The sequence below is a fragment of the Leptidea sinapis genome, chromosome Z, assembly GCF_905404315.1.
Source record: "Leptidea sinapis chromosome Z, ilLepSina1.1, whole genome shotgun sequence".
Taxonomy (NCBI): Eukaryota; Metazoa; Arthropoda; class Insecta; order Lepidoptera; family Pieridae; genus Leptidea; species Leptidea sinapis.
The window spans coordinates 35,188,055-35,210,978 of record NC_066312.1 but is presented as its reverse complement, the minus strand read 5'-3'; the positions used below and the strand labels follow the sequence as shown (position 1 = coordinate 35,210,978).

The 22,924-nt window shown below is 34.2% G+C and overlaps 1 protein-coding gene across 1 annotated transcript; it reads left to right on the top strand.

Annotated features, from left to right (window-relative positions):
• Nucleotides 1-106: 106 nt before the first annotated feature.
• Nucleotides 107-22,454, top strand: LOC126979151 (sulfide:quinone oxidoreductase, mitochondrial). The gene is made up of 8 exons (XM_050828389.1): nucleotides 107-395; nucleotides 763-868; nucleotides 4,559-4,783; nucleotides 5,502-5,702; nucleotides 7,945-8,139; nucleotides 9,094-9,292; nucleotides 12,585-12,757; nucleotides 20,824-22,454. The coding sequence occupies exons 1-8, from the start codon at nucleotides 301-303 to the stop codon at nucleotides 20,953-20,955; spliced, it is 1,326 nt and encodes a 441-aa protein (XP_050684346.1). The 5' UTR covers nucleotides 107-300; the 3' UTR covers nucleotides 20,956-22,454.
• The last annotated feature ends 470 nt before the right edge of the window (nucleotides 22,455-22,924 follow it).

Below are 22,924 nucleotides of genomic sequence, written 5' to 3'. Positions count from 1 at the left end.
CTTTGACTATTGCTCGTTGTAAAATTGAACGTAGTGTTTAATTTCTCTTTGGCAAAAATATTATGTGATCAGTGATCACTTGCCAAAGAGAATTAAACGTTCTCACTTGTCGCGGTCGCGGTCAAAGAGATAATAAAATTAAACATTACTGTTGCGGTGATCTAATGATCTTGAGTTTCATAATTCGCTCATATTTAAAGTTTGTAAGATAAAAGATTATAATCGCCATCTTATGTAAAGTTTCACACAAAGTTTCAATATTATCAGCTATATGCACGTTGGTGGAGTAGTAGATATAAAATGAATAAAGTGTTGTGTAAGTTTGGACTTGAAAGCTCAAAGCTAGTTGTTTCTAGATATTTATCTGTTTCAGCCTCAAATAAAACTAAATATACGTAAGTCTTAATAAATGTAATAATATTATACTCAGAAATTCTAAAATGTTTTATGATAGCTATCCGAGAAAACATTATTTGAGAAAACTATAGATCGAGTATTTTTCTATTTGTAATAATGGTGAATTAGTTATGATAAAATAAGACTTGTTATTGTTTTGTTTCAATTTGAACTATATTTTTTACTTTGTAACTATATTGAATACACAGGTGATCTTTTTTTGGGTTGGGCTTAGCAACAAGATATATCTGAGAATTCTGACTGTGCCTTCTTAGTATAGGTATCATTTATCAAGATTTATAGATGGATAGATTTTAATAATCAATTTACTGAGACAAATTTTTTAAAATTACATTTTTCTTTAAGATGTAAGCTATTGGTTGTTGGGGGTGGCTCTGGAGGCTGCACAGTAGCTGCTAAGTTCTCCAGGAGATTGAAGAAAGGGTCCGTTATTGTATTGGAGCCTAGTTCTGTAAGTATCATTATTACTAGTAAACTTATGATGAGTAATCTTCAGTCTAACCATAGTCATTATTACAGCTTATAGCTGAATATCTAAGTGATTGGACAGCCTGGGACTAGATTATGATTATTTTATAGCAATAGCAATGACAGTACAATATTGTATATTTCATTTAAAATAGTGCAAAAAAATTTTGCTGGGAGAGTTTCTTTTGCCGCTTCTTCTTTTTTAGAGTGCCATTTGTTTCAGAGGTAGTAGTATCTAGTATAATAGAAATGATATCAAAAATACTTTTAAAGGAATGAATTTTGAGAAAATAAATGCCATCTGTTGGATACATTGGATAGGATTTTTACATAAATATAATCAGTACATTGTCTGGCAATGTTTCAATTAACAATAAACAAAATGTTTCATTTGGAATCTGTCATTTTTGTATGATTCTTTATTGAGATTTTTTATCGTTTTGGTGCCAATACATTGTAAAATATTTTGTGAAATTAAAATGGAGTGGGGTTTTAAAGAGAACCGAATCGCTGTGACTGCATTACACAAAGTAGGTATGGAGCCAAATGCAATTTTTGAAACTCGCCATACGCTTGGTATTAGTAAAATAGTCGTAGACCGGGCTATTCAGGTACAATGAGACCTCTGTTTGTGACAGAAAATGATCTACGGTCCTACCATGAACTCTTATTGCGATTCAATTGACAACCTAAAATGAACTGCTTTGCTTTTTTGTACCACAACATGTCAATTGAATGTCAAAAATGTCAAATTGAATGTCAACTGAATTGCAAACTGATTTAGTTTGTTCATTCATTTGAACCATGAGGTAATATTTGAAGCTACACTGGATAGCTTATGTGTCATAGTGAGTGATTCGAAAAAAGTTACTACTTCCTCAGAGGAAAGTGACTCGTGTTGTTAATAACTTTTAAAAAATAGTGAAAACATACAGAAAAGGAAAATTTTATTGATGAAAGATGAGATGAGAATACGTTATTAGACTTGTAATACAAAATACTGTATTGTATTGTTTGCTGATGATACTTCACTTATTTTTAAAGTGAAGCAACATGCAGAAATTGATGAAGAGATAAACAATGCACTCTCAAAGATAGTGCGTTGGTTTGAGACGAATAATCTGCACTAAAACAGTAATAAAACAAAGTGTTTACAGTTCATTACAAATACAGTGAAGGTACAAACCAGCATACTTATAAATGACCAGAGATTGGAACTTGTGGACACTACGGTCTTCTTGGGTATCACATTAGATAAAAAGCTTCAGTGGGGTCCACATATTGCCCATCTAGCAGATAGACTCAGCTCTGTGGCATATGCCGTTAGAAAGAGTAGAGAGTACACGAATATTGCGACCCCTAGATTAGTGTACTAGTTATTTTCACAGCATCATGACATATGGTATTTAACTATGGGGCCATGCTGCTGACATTGATATAGTGTTTGCTTTGCAAAAGAGGGCTGTTTGTGCTATATATCAGTTTGGTTATAGACAGTCTCTCAAAGAAAAATTTAAAGAAAAAAATATTGTGACTGTTCATTGTCAGTATATTTATGAAAATATAATATGTTCACAAAAATGGTCACCTTTTTGCTTTGAATAGTGATTTTCATTATTATAACACTATAAATAAGGGATTGCTTGTAACTAATTCTAGTAGGCTTCATAAGATACATAATAGCTTTAAGGGTGAATGAAAACACCTAAGCAAACATTTAATTTGTAATTCAAAGAACTATATTTATTTATATAACTATTATTTAATAAGTACAAAAAAGGGCTTAATCATTTATAATTTGTATAATTAATTTTTTTATGCAAAAAAACTGTTTTCAAAACGCAACACTTTCTCACCCACAGACCACAGACAAATTTATTTCGTTTATTCTTCATAAGCTATCCAAACGCCATTCAGTAAAAGGCACATCATGGTACGAATTTTAGTGATTCAGTTTAGGTACCTAAACTGAACTGCATCGGAATTCTGTCACTAATTAAAAGTTGATGGTAGGCCCTCTGGTCATCCACATAGAGTTAGGATCAAAGTGGGCAAAGTAGTAAGGGAAAGAATTCAAAGAAATCCTGTATGAAAGCAAAATATTTTATCTCCAGAGATGAAGATCAAAGTTCAAAGTCAAAATATCTTTATTCATTGAAATAATATGTGATCATTTTGAATTGTCAATTTACCGTTTCTTATAATAATACGAGCTACATCATGTAGTTTGTAAAAATGATACATATATACTCTAGAAAATTATGATATTTTGTTTTATTAAAACTGAGTTAGAGCAAGTTGATTCCCAAGCATTTTTATCATCTAAGTAATCTGTTATGTTATAGTAAGCTATTTTATAGAGTTGAAAGTTCGTTTAATTGAATTTTTATATTTGTTTACTGGCAGATTAAGCATATCACTTGGGAGTTTGTTATAAAAGTGTATACCAATGTATATGGCAATCCTTTTTAATGATTTATTAAGTTTATGGATCCTGGTAGTGGTAACAGCAAGTCTATCTCTATTCCTAGTATTAATCTTATGGTATGACTATCTGATTTTCATAACTTTAATGACAAGTGAAAGTCATTATTATCTCTTTTATTATTATATCTTATTTTTTTTTGTAAATAGCACGAACAGCCCTCTTCTGCAACATAAAGATGATGTTAATATCTGCAGCACTTCCCCACAGCAGTATACTATAAGACATAATGCTGTGAAAGTAGCTGAAATAGACTAGCCTAGCCGTGTTTACATCTGTATAGAGGTGGATCTTTTTGACTTTTAACTGAGCTTCTTTGATAATCTATCAATGTGAGCACCCCATTGAAGCTTATTATCGAAGGTTAGAAATACAGAGATACAGTGGTGTCCATGAGAGCTAACTCTTCAATTTTAATTATAATATTAGCTTTAACTTGTCCCACATTTGGTAGTATAAATCTAATATACTTTGTTTTCTTCTCATTAAGTAGAAAATTATTAATAATAAACCATATTACTACCTTTGAGACTGCATTGTTTTCTTATCAAAAGTTTTGTTGCCGCTTAAGTTTAAATCCTTACGCCCTGTGCTTTCCCGGGGCGTAAAAAGAATAGGGTAGTCCCAGGCCCATGGGTGTCGTAAGAGGCGACTACGGGCTTTTTGAAAGTGGGAGAGTCACGTTGATTATATACTTTTATATATATAATATCCTCGACACTGCTCAGGTGTATTATCAAAAATTGGTGATGCTGTTTATGTTACTAGTCAACAGTGAGCGACCCGACAACCAAGGACTTGGTTATGATGATAAGTTGATTCTTAATACTATGGTTTTTTGCGCCGTTTCTTCACCCTCTGCATTTTTTCTAAAGTGGTGATACTGTATATGTTACTAGTCAACAGTGAGCGACCCGACAACCAAGGACTTGGTTATGATGATTAGTTGATTCTTAATACTATGGTTTTTTGCGCCGTTTCTTCACCCTCTGCATTTTTTCTAAAGTGGTGGTAGTGTTTTATTTGACATAAAAGTTTGAAAGGGATTTTAGAAAAATAAATCCCTTTTGTGCCTTTTATTTAATATTATAATATAAGGTTGCTAAAATACCCATCCATTGACTACAACTCCAGGATAAGTGTAGAATATATAAAAAAGACACAACAGTAACATCTCAGAGCTTCCAGGATCACTACTATCAGCCACTGTTCACGCTGGTGGGGGCGGGAGTGACCAGTGTCGCCGCCACGCGCCGCGACGCAGCCAGTGTACTGCCATCAAACGCTGTTTGGATCCAAGACTCTGCTAAATCCATCAAACCTAGCCAGAATGTGGTGATTACCTCGCGGGGAGACGAGATTAGCTACGAGTATGCAGTAATTGCTGCGGGGCTGAAGAATGATTATGATAAGGTTTGTTCTTTTTTTTTCGCGTAAATACGAATTCATTAAGATGGAAGTTTCCATGTTTTTCTTATACATAATGCTTTTTAGTCATCTATATATTCAGAATTTTTTAATATGCACTGTTACACAATGTGACTTTTATGATTGTTTTAAACATAGTAATCATCTTATATAACTATAAAATAGATTGTCCAGATCTCTTATCGAAAATATCTTTTTACACACCTTAAATTTTGGCTCGTAAATATGCTCCAATCTTTATATCCCCTGTTAACACTAACTATCGTCAAAATTCATTTATCGTACTTGTCAGCAATAACTTTAACAAATTATCAAAACAAATCGATCTTGACTAATTCTGTAGCAGCTCTGATTCAATTAAGTGTCAGTTAGGAAATGAGTTCTTTGGTCAATTTGGTGGTCGAGCTGATAATATGTAATTAGATAAGTAATAAATGTAACAGGTGTATTAAATATTATGATGTAATATTTGGAATCTCTATTTCTTTGAATTTTTCTCCGAATACGACTGTCTGACAATGGGCTTTCAATAAATACTGAGAAGGAGCTGCTAAGTCTATGGAACAAAAAAAACTATATCAATAAGGGTCTTCACAGACGGAAAGCTAAGTGATTCTGTAAGGGTTTGTTTTTTTTTTTTTGATTCTTAAAAAAAAAACAATTATTTACTTGGTAAATTCTACTGCCATAATTTCGTTTTCAGATCCCCGGCCTACCCCGCGCCCTTAAAGATAGCACATCAGGCGTGTCCACAATATACGCCCCGGAGTACGCGGAGAAGACCTGGTCGGACATCAGGAGCTTCGAAGGCGGGGAGGCGGTGTTCACATTCCCCGACACGCCCATCAAGTGTCCCGGGGCGCCGCAGAAGATCGCCTACATGGCTGATGCTTACTTTAATAAGGTGAGTCGGATACGCTTCCTCCTCAATTGCTGGGAGTTGGTGAATCAGCGGCAATCTCGAAAATATTCAGTCGTCACTCTTCTAACTGCCACAGCCTGTATACTTGGCGTCGATATATCGAGCGACGTTCAATTCCGAGGTCACTTGGAAGAGAAGGCTAAACTGGCCTATAAAAAGCTTGCTGTACTCAGTAAGGCTATAACTGTACTTCACTTTAAGGCACCGCGTGCCTTATATATAAGGCGCATATTCGGCCTCAAATGGAATACTGTTCTCACTCTGGGCGGGCGCTCCCAAGTACCAGCTTCTTTCATTTAACCTTCTACAACGAAGAGCGGTTCGAATCATTGACGATCAATTCATCTCCGGTTCGGGAGTGCTCCGAGGAGCTGTTCGGGTTGATTCCAGCAGCCGAATTCCACCTCCCACATTACGTGAAAATCACATCACAACCGCGCGTTTTGCAAGAAATTTCTTTCCTCGCACAGCCACTTTGTAGAATAAATTACCAGCTGACTCCCAGATTAAGGGCCGGAAAGCAACCGTGTGAGCCTCTTGCCCGTTTATCCCTTCTCATATTAAAAAAAATCGAGATGGAAAGATTTATGTAGCATACATACCAAAAACCTATATATGGCATGCTTGGCACTCAGAAAAGTTCGCTAAAGGTATAATTGTAATGCAATTGTATTTAAAATAATAGATGGTCTGCAGAATCTTCGCTTACATTCAATAAGTAAATTTCGAACTCCGACGTCTCTACAGTACTTGGTGTTACACCAAGTGATATAGCCTTTCACAGAGCACTGGGTCTGCAACAATTCGAGCAGCTCTGTGTGACACGCGTTCAAATGGTTCTAGCTGATACTGGGGTGTGCCAGACCAGAGATGATACAAATTCGCCATATGTGGCCAAACCTGTGCTTTGTTGAGCGATAGAATGTGGGCCGGCTTGAAGGTTGTCCGTGCTCTATTTATGACGCCCAGTTTCAACGAAGCTAATTTTGCTATGCCTTTGAGTTACTCAGTTACATTGACCACTGAATTGCTTATCGCTGGAGATTTCGGGATCCAGTATCCCGATGTAGAGGTGAGGCTTTAAGAGGAGTGTTGCGGACGAGTGGTATTTCGATAAACTTAAATTATATACGATACTTCTGCAGGTTAAATTAAACAAGTTTAAATTGTCCTCATACCGCAACTTATATCAGAGAGGACTCGATAGAAGACATAAGTTTTATGTAATATATCGTAGTGACTATTAGTAAGCTGATAATATCGGTGAAACAATAGGTCATTAATACATAATAATCGCTGTGTCCTTATCTCACATACTCGAGATCATTAGATTACTTAATCAGGAAACGTGGCTTGGTAACTTCAGAACTCATTTAATTCAGTTTAAGAATTTTTTAATGAAACAGTAAAGGACATTGATACGACATTGTACTTTAGACTATTCTTATCATGATGATGACCTTTGATTATTAATAGGATCTATCTAATTAACATTTTATTGTATAAATATAAAATTTTGTAATTTATATTGTTATCAATATAATTTTTACAAGATCAAGTTTGCATGCCATTGGTAATTTTGATTTGAATTATTAGTTATTTTGTTATTTTGAGTTATTGAAATACCAAATTTGTACCATCTTATTGAATGGTAATTGCAATGATAATTATTATGCAATTATTATTCAGAAGTCCGAAAATAAAAATAAAATAAATAAAGTACTTACTACGAACACGAAAACCATCATACTACTAACACAATCATATTTATCTTATATCTTGTGTTTAAATATTAACATTATATCTTATACGAGCGAGATTTGCAAATCATATTCAGGTTAAAATGTAAATTTTAATTGTAATTATCTTCTCACACAGTATTCACATAATATACTTTATGTTAAAAATATCTAACACAAACAATATAAAATGATACCCTAGAGTCTAGACTAAGCTTACATGTAAATTAAAGTCAACGGCGTTCGGTTATTTTGTTTCAATCAACTTTTCTTTCGACAAAGACCCGGAACGATTTCCATGGCCAAACAAAGTGTTGATCAACGACTTTATCTGGGCAGCTGTAATACTCTACTAGCTCGGACGGAAGCCGAGAGGCGTGGGTTCGAGTCCCGCATTGTTCGTATAGTTTGGTACAATTTATATATGTACAGCCGTACTAATATCAGTTGGGATGTGATAATAATGCGTACTTTGTAATTTCTAGAAAAACGTGAGGTCGAAATCAACGATTACATACAACACTTGCCTCCCGACGATATTCGGTGTGAAGAAATACGCGGACGAACTGATGAAAGTTGTGGAGCGCAAGAAAATAAAGGTGAACTACAGGTCCGTGCTCAAGTCCATCGATGTCGATAGAAAGGAGGCTGTCTTCACTAAGTCCGGGGATCAAAACGAGGTATATTTACTTACCAATACTTTTGATTTTATGATACTGAATACACAGCATAGTTTTGAAAAATGGTGTCATTTCGACATTATTCTAGTCTTATAAAAAACTGATCTTCTGGCTTCATTAATAAAAGCCTAGATCTGATTATTATAGTCTAGATTGAAGTTGACAGTTAGCCTCTATTTTGAGTAATGCACGCATACAAACACAAAATGATATGCAAATCGCGAGTGTAAGACGTAGCTGTCACATACACTAAATTTAAACCTGGTCTGTTTTCATCGGCCATCTAGCAGTAGGAGGCTAGGGCTCGATAGGTCGAGACATATAAATTAATTAAGACTAAAAGTGGTGTCTATGAAAGCCTCGCGACATACGGATCCTTATTTCTTTACATATTGCTGCTTTTCTGTAGTTATAAAACCTTATTGATATTGTTATCCAATCAGAGCAGGGCACGTCGCTCGAGCGAGGTCGAGGTGCCATCTTAAAATTGTCGGGGGGACGCGGACAGTTATTTTTGTAGATCAATAGTAATTGATAGAAAGTTGGATAATTGCCAGGAGGATATTGAATAGGTTGTGAGTAACATAGTCTATGTTGAGTGAGAGGTTGGATAAATGTAAGATGGTTGTCTTGAACTCGCAGCTCGGTCTTACTATTCGTTTTTCTATAGTAATTAATAATTATTGTGAAGTGACATAAATATTATGTAACTAACCTAAATTATAATAGTGTAAATCTAAATCATTGTGTTTTGTGCTCACATTATACCCTAATGTCGCCCGCTAAGCCCACATCTACTAAGGACAATAATGGTTCTCCAACATATAATATAAATAGTTTAAAAATATTCTAATCAAACTGAAATTTAAATTTGATACATACATTATATAAATTACTGATTCAGTTTTCTTCTAGAGGGACTGTGTTCAGCTAATTCTGTTTGTATCATTACAGCAATTCACGCTGTCCTACAAACTGCTGCACGTGACGCCGCCGATGTCCACTCCCGCGTTCCTCCACTCGCCGGAGGTGTCGGACGCGTGCGGGTTCCTCACCGTCGACAAGTTCACGCTGCGGCACGACAGACACACCAACATCTATGGCATCGGCGACTGCACCAACACGGCCAACAGCAAGACCGCCGCTGCTATTGGTAACTATAACACCTACCATACAAACTCACACACACACACCGTGTAACGTCTGTATAGTACGTACGATTCAGGAAAGATGATCAGCGCAGTCGCTATTGTTCTTACGCGCTCCCACTGCTCTCGAGTACAGTTTAAAGTGACAAGTGAGCGTACGGGTTACCTGATGATTAGTGATCACCGCACCACACATTCTCTGGCAAAACTTGAGGAATCACAAGAGCCTTGCCGGCCCTTTAGAAAGGTGTACGCGTTTTCGCAGGTCTTGAAGGGCAGGGCTATCGCAACTTACTAAAGATACGATAAGATAAGGCCCTAACCTTGTGTGACCTGCGTGCAGGGGCGTGCATTCAATATAGGCAAATATGCATAGCCTACCTCAATAAAAACCTAAATTATATAGCACTAGTGTTTTAGTTAATTTAGTTTAATTTGGTTCTATTATTCTGTTAACTGTTATAACCAAAGTTCCACTAAACACCCACCCAGTAAGTTTTACCAAGGTTTTACCTTACGCTTAACCTTAGTTTGTAGGCAGTTTTACAAACGCATATTAGGAGCGGCTCCGTTACATAGGAATTATTTAGAAAAAGTGTTCGTCCAAAGTTTTACGACTACAGAAGAAAGTGCGCTGGTTACATATGAAATGTTCCAAAAACATGTCTTATAGATTGCAATAGATATAACTTGTTTCGCTCTGCTTCAAAGTGCAAGGCCATTTTGTTTTTTACTTTATTTGCTCAATGTTTTGATTTTGTATTTACTGGTTGTACAATAAAATAAAATAAATGAATTTGCTGTGTGTTTGTGTTAAAAATAGGTATGTATTAGTTTGTTAATATCAAAATAATATTACTTGATATAATATCTGTGATGGTGAAAATTTTGTTCGATCGTTATTACTTTACAACAATATCTATAAGTAACAACATGAAGAACACCGCAAAAACAGTGATCTTCAAATTTAACAGAGTGAGGTAAGCTAGTCTCCTGGCCTATTATTGGCCCAGCGCCTAAATATTAACGAATTGTATCTCGACTCGTGAGGTAAACAATAACAAATGAACCCATATGTGTTTCACCCATTATAACTTGTTTCGCTCTGCTGCAAAGTGCAAGGCCATTTTGTTTTTTTACTTTATTTGTTCAATGTTTTCATTTTGTGTTTACTGGTTGTACAATGAAATAAAAGAAATGAAGTTACTGTGTGTTGTGTGTTAATAATAGGCATTAGGTTTTTCAAATATAATAGAAAAATTACGGTGTTCGAGTTGTGGTACACAGTATTCATTCGAACAAATAAATATTGTTTCTTTCAATGTGTAGGCCGATACTAATTAAAACTCGTATTACTTTATATATATATTCTTTGATGGAGAAAATTTTGTTCGATCATTATTACTTTACAATACCTACGAGTAACAACATGGAGAACACCGCAAATACTGTGGTCTTCGCAATTCGACAGAGTGAGGTAAGATAGCCTACTGGCCTATTATTGGCCCACCGCCTAAATATTAACGAATTATGTCTCGACTCGCGAGGTAATTAATAACCAATGATCCCATATATGTTTCACTCATATGTGCTATTTATAATAGATGTTATTAACCTGTTTCGCTCAGCTGCAAAGTGCAAGGCCATTTTATTTTTTACTTTATTTGCTCAATGTTTTGATTTTGTTTTTACTGTTTGTAGTTTTAGTTTTGAATGATAAGTAAACCGATTGTACCGATTGATTGTTTTTTGAAGCTGCAAATGTTTCAATTACCTATTATTACAATAATTAGAGTTCACATTGGATCATGGATGAGTGACATCTACTGCCTCTACTGATGACTTAAGAAATATGAAAGTACACAATACAATAACACGTCATTATATTATTAATGAACGTGAAATCGATGTTAAATTTACGCAAAATCATAAATGCATGAAAAATCAACACAGTGATTGCCATTTGCGTCTTTACTGCTAGAGGGCGGTAAAAATGTAATAATATCTATATCATAGGTAATTTTAATAACAAAATAATTTTAAAAATACTACGCGTACCTAGGTTTTGGAGCTACAATAGGAAAACTAATTAACGTATTCTGAAGTTAAAACGTACTCTATATGTCATTTTTCAAGAGTTTACTTTAAATCATATCAATATAAATATCAATTGTAATTTCTGTACAATACCTAAATTTATAACTTCATAATTTCATATTATTAGTTACTTGTACCTACTTAGAATGACAAAAACTTAATTATTAGGTTGATCAAATGGTCCCGAAACTATACGCGAAACACAAATAACTTCACTACACAAATAAAATTTGAAAAACATAATTTTACTAACGAATATTAATATCGTTGTGAGAACCCTCTTTAAAAATATGACAAATTGTTTAGATTTACAAGAGCGACATCTTTAAGTTTAAGTCAATTTCCTAATATGCAAATATTTGATTGAATATTTGGTTGAACAGGTTATCAACTGTAAAGTAGATCCTGTAGGTGAAGAGCCTCAACCTGAGAGTTGAACAAAGCATACAAGATTTATGACGATACGTCACTTGAACGGTTAGCTCATTTGGTTAGAGCACCGGCACGGAACGCCGGAGGTCGTGGGTTCGAGTCCCGCATCGTTCATAAAATTTTGTTGTTCAAATTTTATTTTTGTAGTAATCTTAGAAATGAGGGTTATCACTTTAATAACATAACAAATTGTTTAGAATAACTTCACTATTTTGATCTCAAAACCTATGGCTGTGGGACTAAAGCACAAACAACGACTTATTTGATCTTCATGCCTACCTTGCTGGAAAAACAATGCACGCCTCTGCCTGAAGGTGTGTGTGCATCGTTTCGAACGTTTGTATGTAGTTTCCGTTGTTACGTGATTAAGAGATGGTTTAAGCGTAAAACTTGTACAAAATATTCAAGACTTAGCTTCATTTATGGTCTTGAATATTTGTCTCTTTTATTATTCCTATTATCAATTATTAAATTAGTTTCTTTTTTTCTTTCAAAGTTTGAACTATTTTAAATGTAATTTTCTTCAAAATTTTCTCTTGCAAAGCCATTTACTACACGATTATTGATATTTTTTTAAACTTTTCTATTTGCTTCTCTTAATTATTACCTTTCAACATTTAAAACGAAGTAAAGAACGAATGGCTTGTCTTGTAAAACTAACAAACTACATATCCAAACATTCAAACCGGGACTACAGTACAAGTGCAGCCCTGTGTGTGCATGCAGTGAGTCGTATTGGTTTGCGAGTGATGGTTGACGCGTCCACAGCGAAGCAGTGCTACGTGCTGGAGCGTAACCTGTGGGCCGACATGTCGGGCGGCCATGGTGCCCAGCGATACGACGGCTACGGCGCCTGCCCCATCGTCACCTCGTACGGGACCTGCATCCTGGCCGAGTTCCTGTACGACGGCGTGCCGCACGAGACCATGCCTTACAACCAGGTGACGATATACCCTCGGTGTTATATCAAATCAAAATATTCAATTTATGAATGTCAGTCAAACAATTTACCATCTACAATCACTGATACGGATAAGTTGGCTTTAAAAAACATTAAATTAGTGAATGTGATGCGAGTGTACTCATTGCTGTGTTCCTGTTTGGTGGTGGTCCTTGTTACAAGAAGTGCCTTCATTTAAAGATGTTGAGCGAAGTCGAATACCTAACAGTTTTCTGAAGATAATTATATAGCTGTGCTCCTGCAAATGTTAGATTATTTTTACAAAAATTGGCTTTAATGAAGTGGCAAGAAACTAATGGCGACAAATTATATTTATATTTTCAATATAAAGTGATGCAGCATGCAGCAATAATACTCAAAGCTGTTGACTTCCTTGACTCGACTTGTTTTGCTATTAAAACTACGATATGAGTTCTAATAAGTATTGTTTTATAGAGGCAAATAATAAATGAATACTCTATATAATATTAAGTTTAATTGCTAACTTAAGTGTACACGCGACGTGGTCTACAGTTAATTGTGCATTGGCTGAGTGAGACATTCGCGCACGGCAACTAAAATACTCAAACAGGGATTATATTCACTTTATCTGTTTTTATTAAAATATGCTAGAATAATTTAATTTGTGCCAGGAAATGATGTTTTTAATTGTTTATCCTTTAGTTTATCTTTGATGCAAGCTCGTCTTCATAACATACTTGTTGACCTTCACGCATTGCATTCAATAGGGTATATGCATGTAACATACATTTAGTTCAATTGTTATTTTTTTAATCTTTATTATTATTGACTTTATCTTAAAAAGTTTCTTGTTAAATTTTTGCAGAATAATCAATATTAAATATACAAAAGTGCAATAAATACGCTCGAAATATTAAACATCGAAATGCAATGCTATTGGTTGAAGCGCAGTGTGACGTCAAAGTCTAGATAAACATAAACAATGATATGGTTCCTGGATATTATTTTCGGTGTTTAACGATATATTAAGTATTGTCTTGGTTTTTTATTATTCAATGATCTGCATAATTATTATTTACAACGACTGGAAGTGTATTTGTTAAAACGCAATCTTCCAAAAATAGACGCGTTTATGATGCTACATATTTGAAGACGCGTTTTTTTGTGTATTGTATTTGCGCGTGCTTAGGAAAATATATGATTATTAAAATTGCAAATTCATTTATGGCTAGCTGGCTTCCGAGGCGCAATGGTCCTCAGCTGGGGTCCCGCGGTAATCCTCTAGGATCTCCTGGTGCTAAGGTGAATGTTAAGATTTATGCGTTGCGTTACACTGAGAACTTAATGCGAAGCAATTAGACTGATAAAGTCCCAATTTACTCTTATAATATAATTACTATGCGTATATTATGTGTATATTGCGTGCGAACTGTTGCTCGGTGACAATTTTTGTTATACTTTTATGCGGCGCAAAAGATAGCTGTCTCATGACAGTCTATCTGATGATTAGCCTCTCAGATGACAATGAGTCTGTTGTCTTGATAAGCGAATTAACACTCAATTGTGTGAGTACAGTTAACAATTCTTCATATGTCAATATATGCTGGCCTGTGAAGCGGTAAAGATGCACCAAAGTGTGGTGAGCGTGGAGGTATAGTTTGAAAATTTATACAATGCATAGAAAATTTTGAATGAAGTGCAGTTTTAGTTGTTTTAGCTTCTAGAAAATTATAAAGCTCATTTATTCAGATGACGCTTAGCACCAATAAAGTTGGTGGCATCATCAGAATATATTATACATGCTAGAGGGCCACGTCTTAAGATAAATCTTTTGATAGCATCTATAAAAGTTTCTGCACTAAAATCAGACGCAATTTCTTAAAGATTTGCTTTTGTTGCAAAGCATACGAAAAGACAAATATATGTTTTAATGCTTCATACACCACGGTGTTGTGTCATGGATACATTATTAGGACCATCATAATTTATTCCCGTATTAGTAAAAGCTTTAGCTTCTTATAAACGCGAAGAAGACTTGCCATGATCGTCGCTTGTGGTCGCGGTGCACATTTAGAACACGTATTACATGATCGTACGCGCTGGCAAATGACATAAATAGCTGAAAGTATCCAATAACATTGTCGCAACAAAGAAGTAAGTAAATGCGAGGCCGTGCGGCAATTAATGCGTGGTGATGATCTATTAATAGATTCACAATGTGATCTCAACGCGGTAATAATATTGGATGGCGATTTTCATAGGGAACATTAGCGTTAGTTAATCTTGCTGTGTCAATAAAAGGGCCTAATTTGTAAATTGAAAAAATTTAACCGGAAGTGACATTTTTATTATTAATTTCTTTTATGTCTTGAGAATAATATTATTGTTGCAAAGTACGGAAAACAACTAATTCAGCAGCTTCTAGATCCGATGATTTAATGAAATTTCCGCGTGAAAGACGTTTAAGTATTCTTTGAATGTATACAATCTTGCGAAGTAATTTTAGCCAAGTTGATGTCCTAAGAGCTAAATCATAAATTATTATTTAGTATATTTATATTTTATAATAAGTATATTCTCGACTCCCACAACGGTGGCAAAGGTATGGGTCCTTCTATTTTCAGGAACTTTTTCATCAGTACTAGGCTTAAATGGTTTTATAGGCTACTAGCTGACCCAGCAAACGTTGTATTGCCGATATTAAAATCGCGATACAAAAGTAACTGTTCATCGTAGATGGGTGAAAATTTGAAGTTGTATGTATTTTTTAATGCTGACTCATAATCAAACAAATTTAAAAAAAATGTAAAAAAAAATAAAAATAAAATTTTCGTGTGGACCACCCTTAACATTTAGGGGTATGAAAAATAGATGTTGGCCGATTCTCAGACCTACTCAATATGCTCACAAAATTTCATGAGAATCGGTCAAGCCGTTTCGGAGGAGTACGGGAACGAACATTGTGACACGAGAATTTTAAATATAAGATTAATTTACTGACCGTTGAGCCCATGAAAGACCATTCCACCACAACTAATTGTCAAGTAATTGCGAAGGTAGTCGGCTTCAAGAAGCGAAATCACTCGGATTTTCTCTACCATCAATATGAAAAAAGTGGTTTGGAGCAATAATTTCTTGTATTTTACAGACACGATGTACTACATATACTTGCCAGCGATGAGGTAATGAATGGATCTACGAAAATGCATTTTTTTTTAAATAAAAATAAGGGACGAGACGAGCAGGACGTTCAGCTGATGGTAATTGAAACGCCCTACCCATTACAATGCAGTGCCGTTCAGGATTCTTGCAAAACCCCAATAATTCTGAGCGGAACTACAACTGCGCGCGTCACCTTGAGACATAAGTTGTTTAGTCTCATTTGTCCAGAAATTTCACTAGCTACGACGCCCTTCAAACCGAAATACAGTAATGCTTACACATTACTGCTACACGGCAGAAATGGGCGCCGTTGTGGTATAATCTTCTATAAGCTTCCTGTGCAAAGGAGCCTCCCACTGGGTAGAATCAGAAAAGGCAAATACATCGTTAATAGGAAAACATTCTTTAAAAATGTCATAGAGTGCTGCACAAAGTTCCAAACGCGCGAGCAAAGCGACTCTAGGTGACTTTTTAGAGCAATCCAGAGTTAATGAAACATCTCCATTAGGGCAAGGTGACGTGCACATATGCAACACCCAGCTTTTAAACTTGCATCACCGAATCCGACAATATGCACTATGCAACCTTCAGCTACATCTAAATGGCGTAATTTGGTGTAATTTGTAAATGTGATAACAGCGGTAGTTCATGTTTGAACTGCTTATAACGGATTGCTATATCCTCAGAAACATCTCCAACCAACCTATTTGCGCTAGCCACAACTCCTGAATAAGTAATTTAGCATATTATATTACCGGAGCCACTAAACCAAGAATGTCAATAATAAATAAAATAACTGACAATATTATGCGCTTAGTACAACATTGATATGCGCAGCCAGTTGTATATATCAAAGGTAACCAAATTAAATTGAAACATACGAATAGGCTCAGATTCCTGAAACCAATAAAGAATATTTTGATATTTGCAATCGGTTTCATTAATAAATACGCGCAAATACATTTGTTGCATATCGGCGGTATATGAAATTAATGTGGGTACATACTTGTTAGCATATTTGCTGACGATATACCAAAAATTAACAAAATCCGTGCATTGGTTTTGTCAAAAAGTATATTTTTTATTTTGAGCAAATTTAATCGTACTGTACGTAGAATTGGTAAGTAGGTCGATGATTCAATGAACTTGAATATTTCAATATCATAAGGCGGCGTTGCCGGTTTGCCGTGCAAAAGTTGAATAACAGCGCTACCAAAGAAAAGCTGCCAGTGGCTTGACACGTGTATTTTATAGCCTAAACACATGGGCGGATTTGGTCCGGCCGAACCATCGGACGCGTTCCAGTACCGGACCATATTCGATGGTATGTCACACTGTCCATCGCACAAAATTATTATTATTACCGTACCGGACCCTACTGAGTACGACGGCGGACCAATTGGTGCGAGGCGTCCATCCACGCCGACCATATGCTTATGCTATAAACACGTGTCAAGACACTGGCGGCTTTTCTTTGGTATCGTAGTTCGCGTGCCGGCCGTATCTCTTCGACGGTCGCGGGCGGCGCTATTCAAAGGGAAGGTCGAATTTCGTACGGCGTAGGGTAAGGATATCTTCTATCGATAATTAACTTTCTTTAGAGGAAGTTGTAATCGATAAACAATAAATATATGTATAAGTTTAATTTGAAATTGTTCTGCAATGGTTATTGTAAAAATACTACACCTTAGGTATTTAGAACTAAACAGCTTCGTAAGTTTGTTTTTATAACTATGAAGTAGTTAAGAGATAATGATTGTGAATAACGAAGAATTAAACAAAAAAGTGTGTGCGTGTAATCTTTACGCGCGATTGAAGTAAAACTTAATAATAATTAACTTTAGGAATAATGAATAGACGCATTAATATGTAACATTAAATTTACATTAAATAAAGCCGTGTTACCAACTAAGCAATCACGTATTACAGAAGAGCTAGGAGCATTGTTAGATTTTATGCTATTTTTTTAAACAGAAAAAGTTGGCATTTTCTCTACCTAAAATAAAAAAAATGTCTTTATTAATATATAATATAATTAATATTATTTTATCAAGTGAGATTTTATATATTTTATCAAGAATGATATTTGCTCCATTTCACTTGACTGATTATTATTTTCATTATATATTCTCTTTATAATTCAGTTCATTGTCCATTCGCACATTTTAAAATTTTCACTCTTTAATAAAATAATTGATACTAAGAAATTTAAGGTTAAATTATTGTAAGCATATGTGCTAATAATAATATAACGTTGTTATTGACTATTAACAAATATGGCTGTATGGGCTCGAACCCTTTGCCTATCCTAATAATGGAAACGTTAAACAAAAAGCAAGACCAAATTAACGAATGTCAGAAAATTTCTGAAAACTTCACTACAGAAACTCAATTAAATCAGAACAAATAAGTAGTTCTTTTGAACGCACTGTTTGTTCAAATGAGTGAATTAAACTGGTATCTAACCTTTTTTGAACAACAAGAATAAAAAGTTAAATAAATCTGGTAAATTTAGTTCTTTAAAGCACTTATTGAAGATGAGAACTTTTCAACAAAATTATTAAGTTGGTTGACATTGTTAAAAATATTTTTTAAATATAAAGAACCTAAGGCACGCTTATATTAATATTTATTGACTAAAATCTTCCAAATCAGTTGGTAATTTTCTGCATTTGGAATCACTCCAGAAAACACCACAAGCGACTTGTCCCGCAATTTAGTTTACTGCATTTTCTGCGAATCACCTAATTTTGAATTGTCTTGAACACTTCACAAAACAGGGGCCAACCTTCTGGCTGTCCATCGAAGAATGGCAGGTCGATAGGACGTAATTTTACTGTATCTGCTGCTGCTGCTCATTTTTGTCCTCTGGCGATTGCTCACTGGCGTTACCATTATTACATAATTGTCATTTAACGTATTTCACTGCACAATATGCATGTTCAAACCAAGTCCAAGCTTTATAATTTATATCACAATCTGGGTCCTCTTGAAATTTGATTGTTCGTATAGTATGTCAATATTATTTGATTTAATTACAAATTCCTGTTTCCTCCTTGTACCTGCGGTACTTAATGATTTGGTTTTATTATAAAGTGAACTTATTTGTTCAAAAATAGCATTATTTTAGATTCAATTAATTTTAATTTAAGTTTTGACATTTTGATAGAAAACTTAATAAGAAAGTATTATATGTGATAAAAAAATATAATGATACTGCACTGAATTTAAATTATTATACAATTACGCGCTTTGTAAAATGAAAAAGTAATTTATGCGTTATGCTTAATACTTTAAGTTTGGTATGCGGAAAAATATTGTATATTTTGTAAGCGTCACTTGCGTGTCAATATGACGTCGACACAACAAGAGAAATAAGAATATTTACGTGAAATGCATGTAATTTATTGCACACCCGATTGCGTGAGTATGTGATTAACCTGATATATTGAAATTAATGATATTAACACTGATTCACACTGCTCGAAGTAGACCAAATTATGTATGATGCGTGCGTAGGAAAACATATGATTATAAAAATTGCAAATTCAGGTCCTCAGCTGGGGTCCCCCGGTAATCCTCTAGGATCTCCTGGTACTAAGGTGAATGTTACTTCCTCTCGGCGTGTGTAGGAAAAAGATTTGAGATTTATGCTACATTTTTTACTACAGTATAGATTATTGATATAAACTCTAACGTCACAGAAACCCCGCGCAAAATGGTGCGTTTGAATAGCCGAAAAATATTTCCGGAAAAGAATATTTATTTTTACACTGTTACTGATGAACTTACGATTGTAATATAATTACTATGCGTATATTATGTGTATATTGCGTGCGAACTGTTGCTCGGTGACAATTTTTGTTATACTTTTATGCGGCGCAAAAGATAGCTGTCTCATGACAGTCTATCTGATGATTAGCCTCTCGGATGACAATGAGTGTGTTGTCTATGGTATCCCTCTATGTATTTTCTTTCTACAGGATAACCGTCTGCACTATAATTTGCCATAACAAAATTACAAGAAAAGAGTATAGATGATTGCGGTGCATCCATGCTTACAACCCAGATTGTATTTCTGCTGAATTTAAAAGAGTGAAAGCTACAAATTAATTATGTGATAATTAATTTAATTTTTTAGTTTTTTCAATTCATATTTTCTTACATTAATTTTTGAAACAAAACGTAACAAGTCTCGTTTGCCCTAGTTTTCTATCTAGTTTCGGCGCTCTTATTAATCGTTATTTTATAAATCACAAAATGTAATTAAATTTAATATATTTAATCAGAATTATTACAAATTTGTATAAACAAGACAAGGCCCGGCAATACCCCGCGCCCGCTCATTGTATGAATTACCACAATATGTAATGAAATGTTATTGATAGAATTAGTTGTATTGCGAATTTATAGATATTTCTAACTTTTCTAAAAATATAGATTCCAGATAAATAATCACCAACATATATACTAAATGTTCTTCGAAACACATAAATAGAATTCTTACGATCGGTTCAGTAGTTTTCGCAGTATAACTGGAAAAAAAACCGGCCATTCATTTTTTTAGTATATATAGATTCTTGATATTATATACTCTGACGTCACAGAAACCCCGTGCAAAATGGTGCGTTTGAATAGCCCAAATATATTTCCGGAAAAGAATATTTATTTTTAATTCAATAAGATTGAGAAGAAGATATTTTATCCATTATTTGATGTTTTTGATAACTTTTAGAATGTTTGCATGCATATACCCTATTTTCCTGCAACAGATAACTATTTATCCAGTGTTAATGTGCACAAACTACACTGTATTATAACATGTCCGTCTATCTATGTGCTATGTACATAATTGCTTCATGTGCCATAAAAAGTAATAAAATATTTTTTTATTTAACTATTGTTATCTTTATTGTTCATCAGGCTAAGGAGAGTAAGATAGCGTACTACATGAAGCGGCACCTGTTCCCCTTCATATACTGGAACATGATGCTGAAGGGCTGGTACCACGGGCCCGAGATCGTCCGGAAGATCATCAATCCGTTCGGGAACTGACTACCACCTCGGGAATTACACTCTAGTATCAACCTTGTATGTGCCACTTCACAATAACTACAGCTTTTCTATATATTTGTTATTATCCCCGCAAGTTGAGAGAGGGACGGGCAGCCATCTCTGTGACGTCGGACAGACAGTCCAAAAATTTCCGAAGACTTTCTGCTGAAAGCATGCGAGCAGCAAAGCTATTTTACGCCACGTTCACATAATATTACAACGGCGAAAGAAATCTTTCATTGTATGTAAAATAGGTCTCTAAAGGGTTCATGTTCTTGTTCCAAAAAGGACTAATTGTTACACTGTAATTAAAGAGGAACATTCTGTTTTTTACTTATTTCGTCATTTAATAGTGACATGTGTATTGTATGATGTTAAAAATGGAATTGTTTTCGTATTATGAGTAATTTTATATAATATAACAGTGCTGTCGGCACAATGATGTTAATAACTTAGCAGACTACACTTTGCACTGACTCTAAGGCTGAGATCTTTAGAGCGTACTTAGACTTTACTTACGTAAAACTTAGCTTAGTGTGATAAAACGTGAACTGGAGTCTTGCATTGGGCTGTCTTAGCTTAAGTTCAGTATAACTTCAGCTGTTAAATGAATATAAAAACGAAATCATAGATTATGCTAAGTTTACATTCAGCTAAGTTTAACATAAGTAAAGTCTGAGCAAAGTCTAAGAATGCTGTATAGATCTCGGCCTGCAGGTAGCAAGTACATAAATATAGAAATAGAATGTCATTATATAAATTTATTAAGATTAAGATTTTACTCTGTTTATTATTAAGACAACTGCCTAATTATATCAATATTACAGAATGTGAATAAAAAACAAGAACTATCTAAACCTTCATAAATCTATATGATGACATTCTAATTAAATATATTCTTGCAAAAATATATTTATTACATTTACAATTCGCGTGCATCAAAATAAATAAGTGTTTGGTTCAATCGTATTGTTGTCAAGGTTTTGCTTTTACATAATACATATTTAAGCTTTGTTGGGGCATTTGTTTTATGTCATCAAAGCAGTTAAATGAGGTACTTCTTCTTCTTGTCCTCAACAGTGTGACATGCATCATAAGACTATTAAATATTTTACTAATGGTAAGTAATTTTTTTTTTCAAAATGTAATACAACCTGTTAATATTACATTTTGTTGATATGGTCGGCTAAATACTCTTAAGGATAAAATTGTGATATTTTTTTTTGTGAAAGTGGATATTTACATTTGTTAAAATTTATTTTTATTTATTTTTGTGATATAAATATATCAACCATTTTATTTCGTGACTAAAATAAGAACTAAGAATTTGTAAAATATATAAAAATGTATAAATTTACATAAAGTTTCGAAATGCTCCTGTCACTGTACATTTTTAACAAAAAATAATTATTTTTGTATTAATTAGTGGGTAATTAAATGTTTGGATGATATTTATGTGAATGTTGAACTAATGATTAAATATATTATTTTTTATTCAATTTTTGTTTTATGTCCTGGAGTCCCGATAATAGACTACCCATTTTATATTATTAATAAATTCCCTACGAGATAACTAAATAGGTTGTTCTCTGTGGGATTATCTTTAGTCTTTGGGATTTAAGTAAATTATTAATCAAGTAGGTGCCTGTCACAAAGTAATCCATCAAAATTCAAACGGATGTTCAAATAATGTCTCAAACCAAAAAAAAAATAATTATTGATGAAAACTAACAAACTTTTCGTAGAAAAATGACATTCCACGAAATTATTACTTAATTTATATTTATTTGTGACAGGCACTTACTTGATTAATAATTTACTCAAATCCCAAAGAATACAGAAGATAATCCTACAGAGAACAACCTATTTAGTTATCTCGTAGGAAATTTATTAATAATATAAAATGTGTAGTCTGTTATTGGGACCCAGTATAATAGTCGTCCAATACAAAAGAAATGATTAGTGCTTC

Bases quoted from the DNA above. Each gene is read 5' to 3' on its own strand.
- LOC126979151 (XM_050828389.1), top strand. From the start codon at position 301: ATGAATAAAGTGTTGTGTAAGTTTGGACTTGAAAGCTCAAAGCTAGTT. The intron at 4,784-5,501 runs GTTTGTTCTTTT...TTTCGTTTTCAG, and splicing joins TGAAGAATGATTATGATAAG to ATCCCCGGCCTACCCCGCGC. The intron at 12,758-20,823 runs GTGACGATATAC...ATTGTTCATCAG, and splicing joins AGACCATGCCTTACAACCAG to GCTAAGGAGAGTAAGATAGC.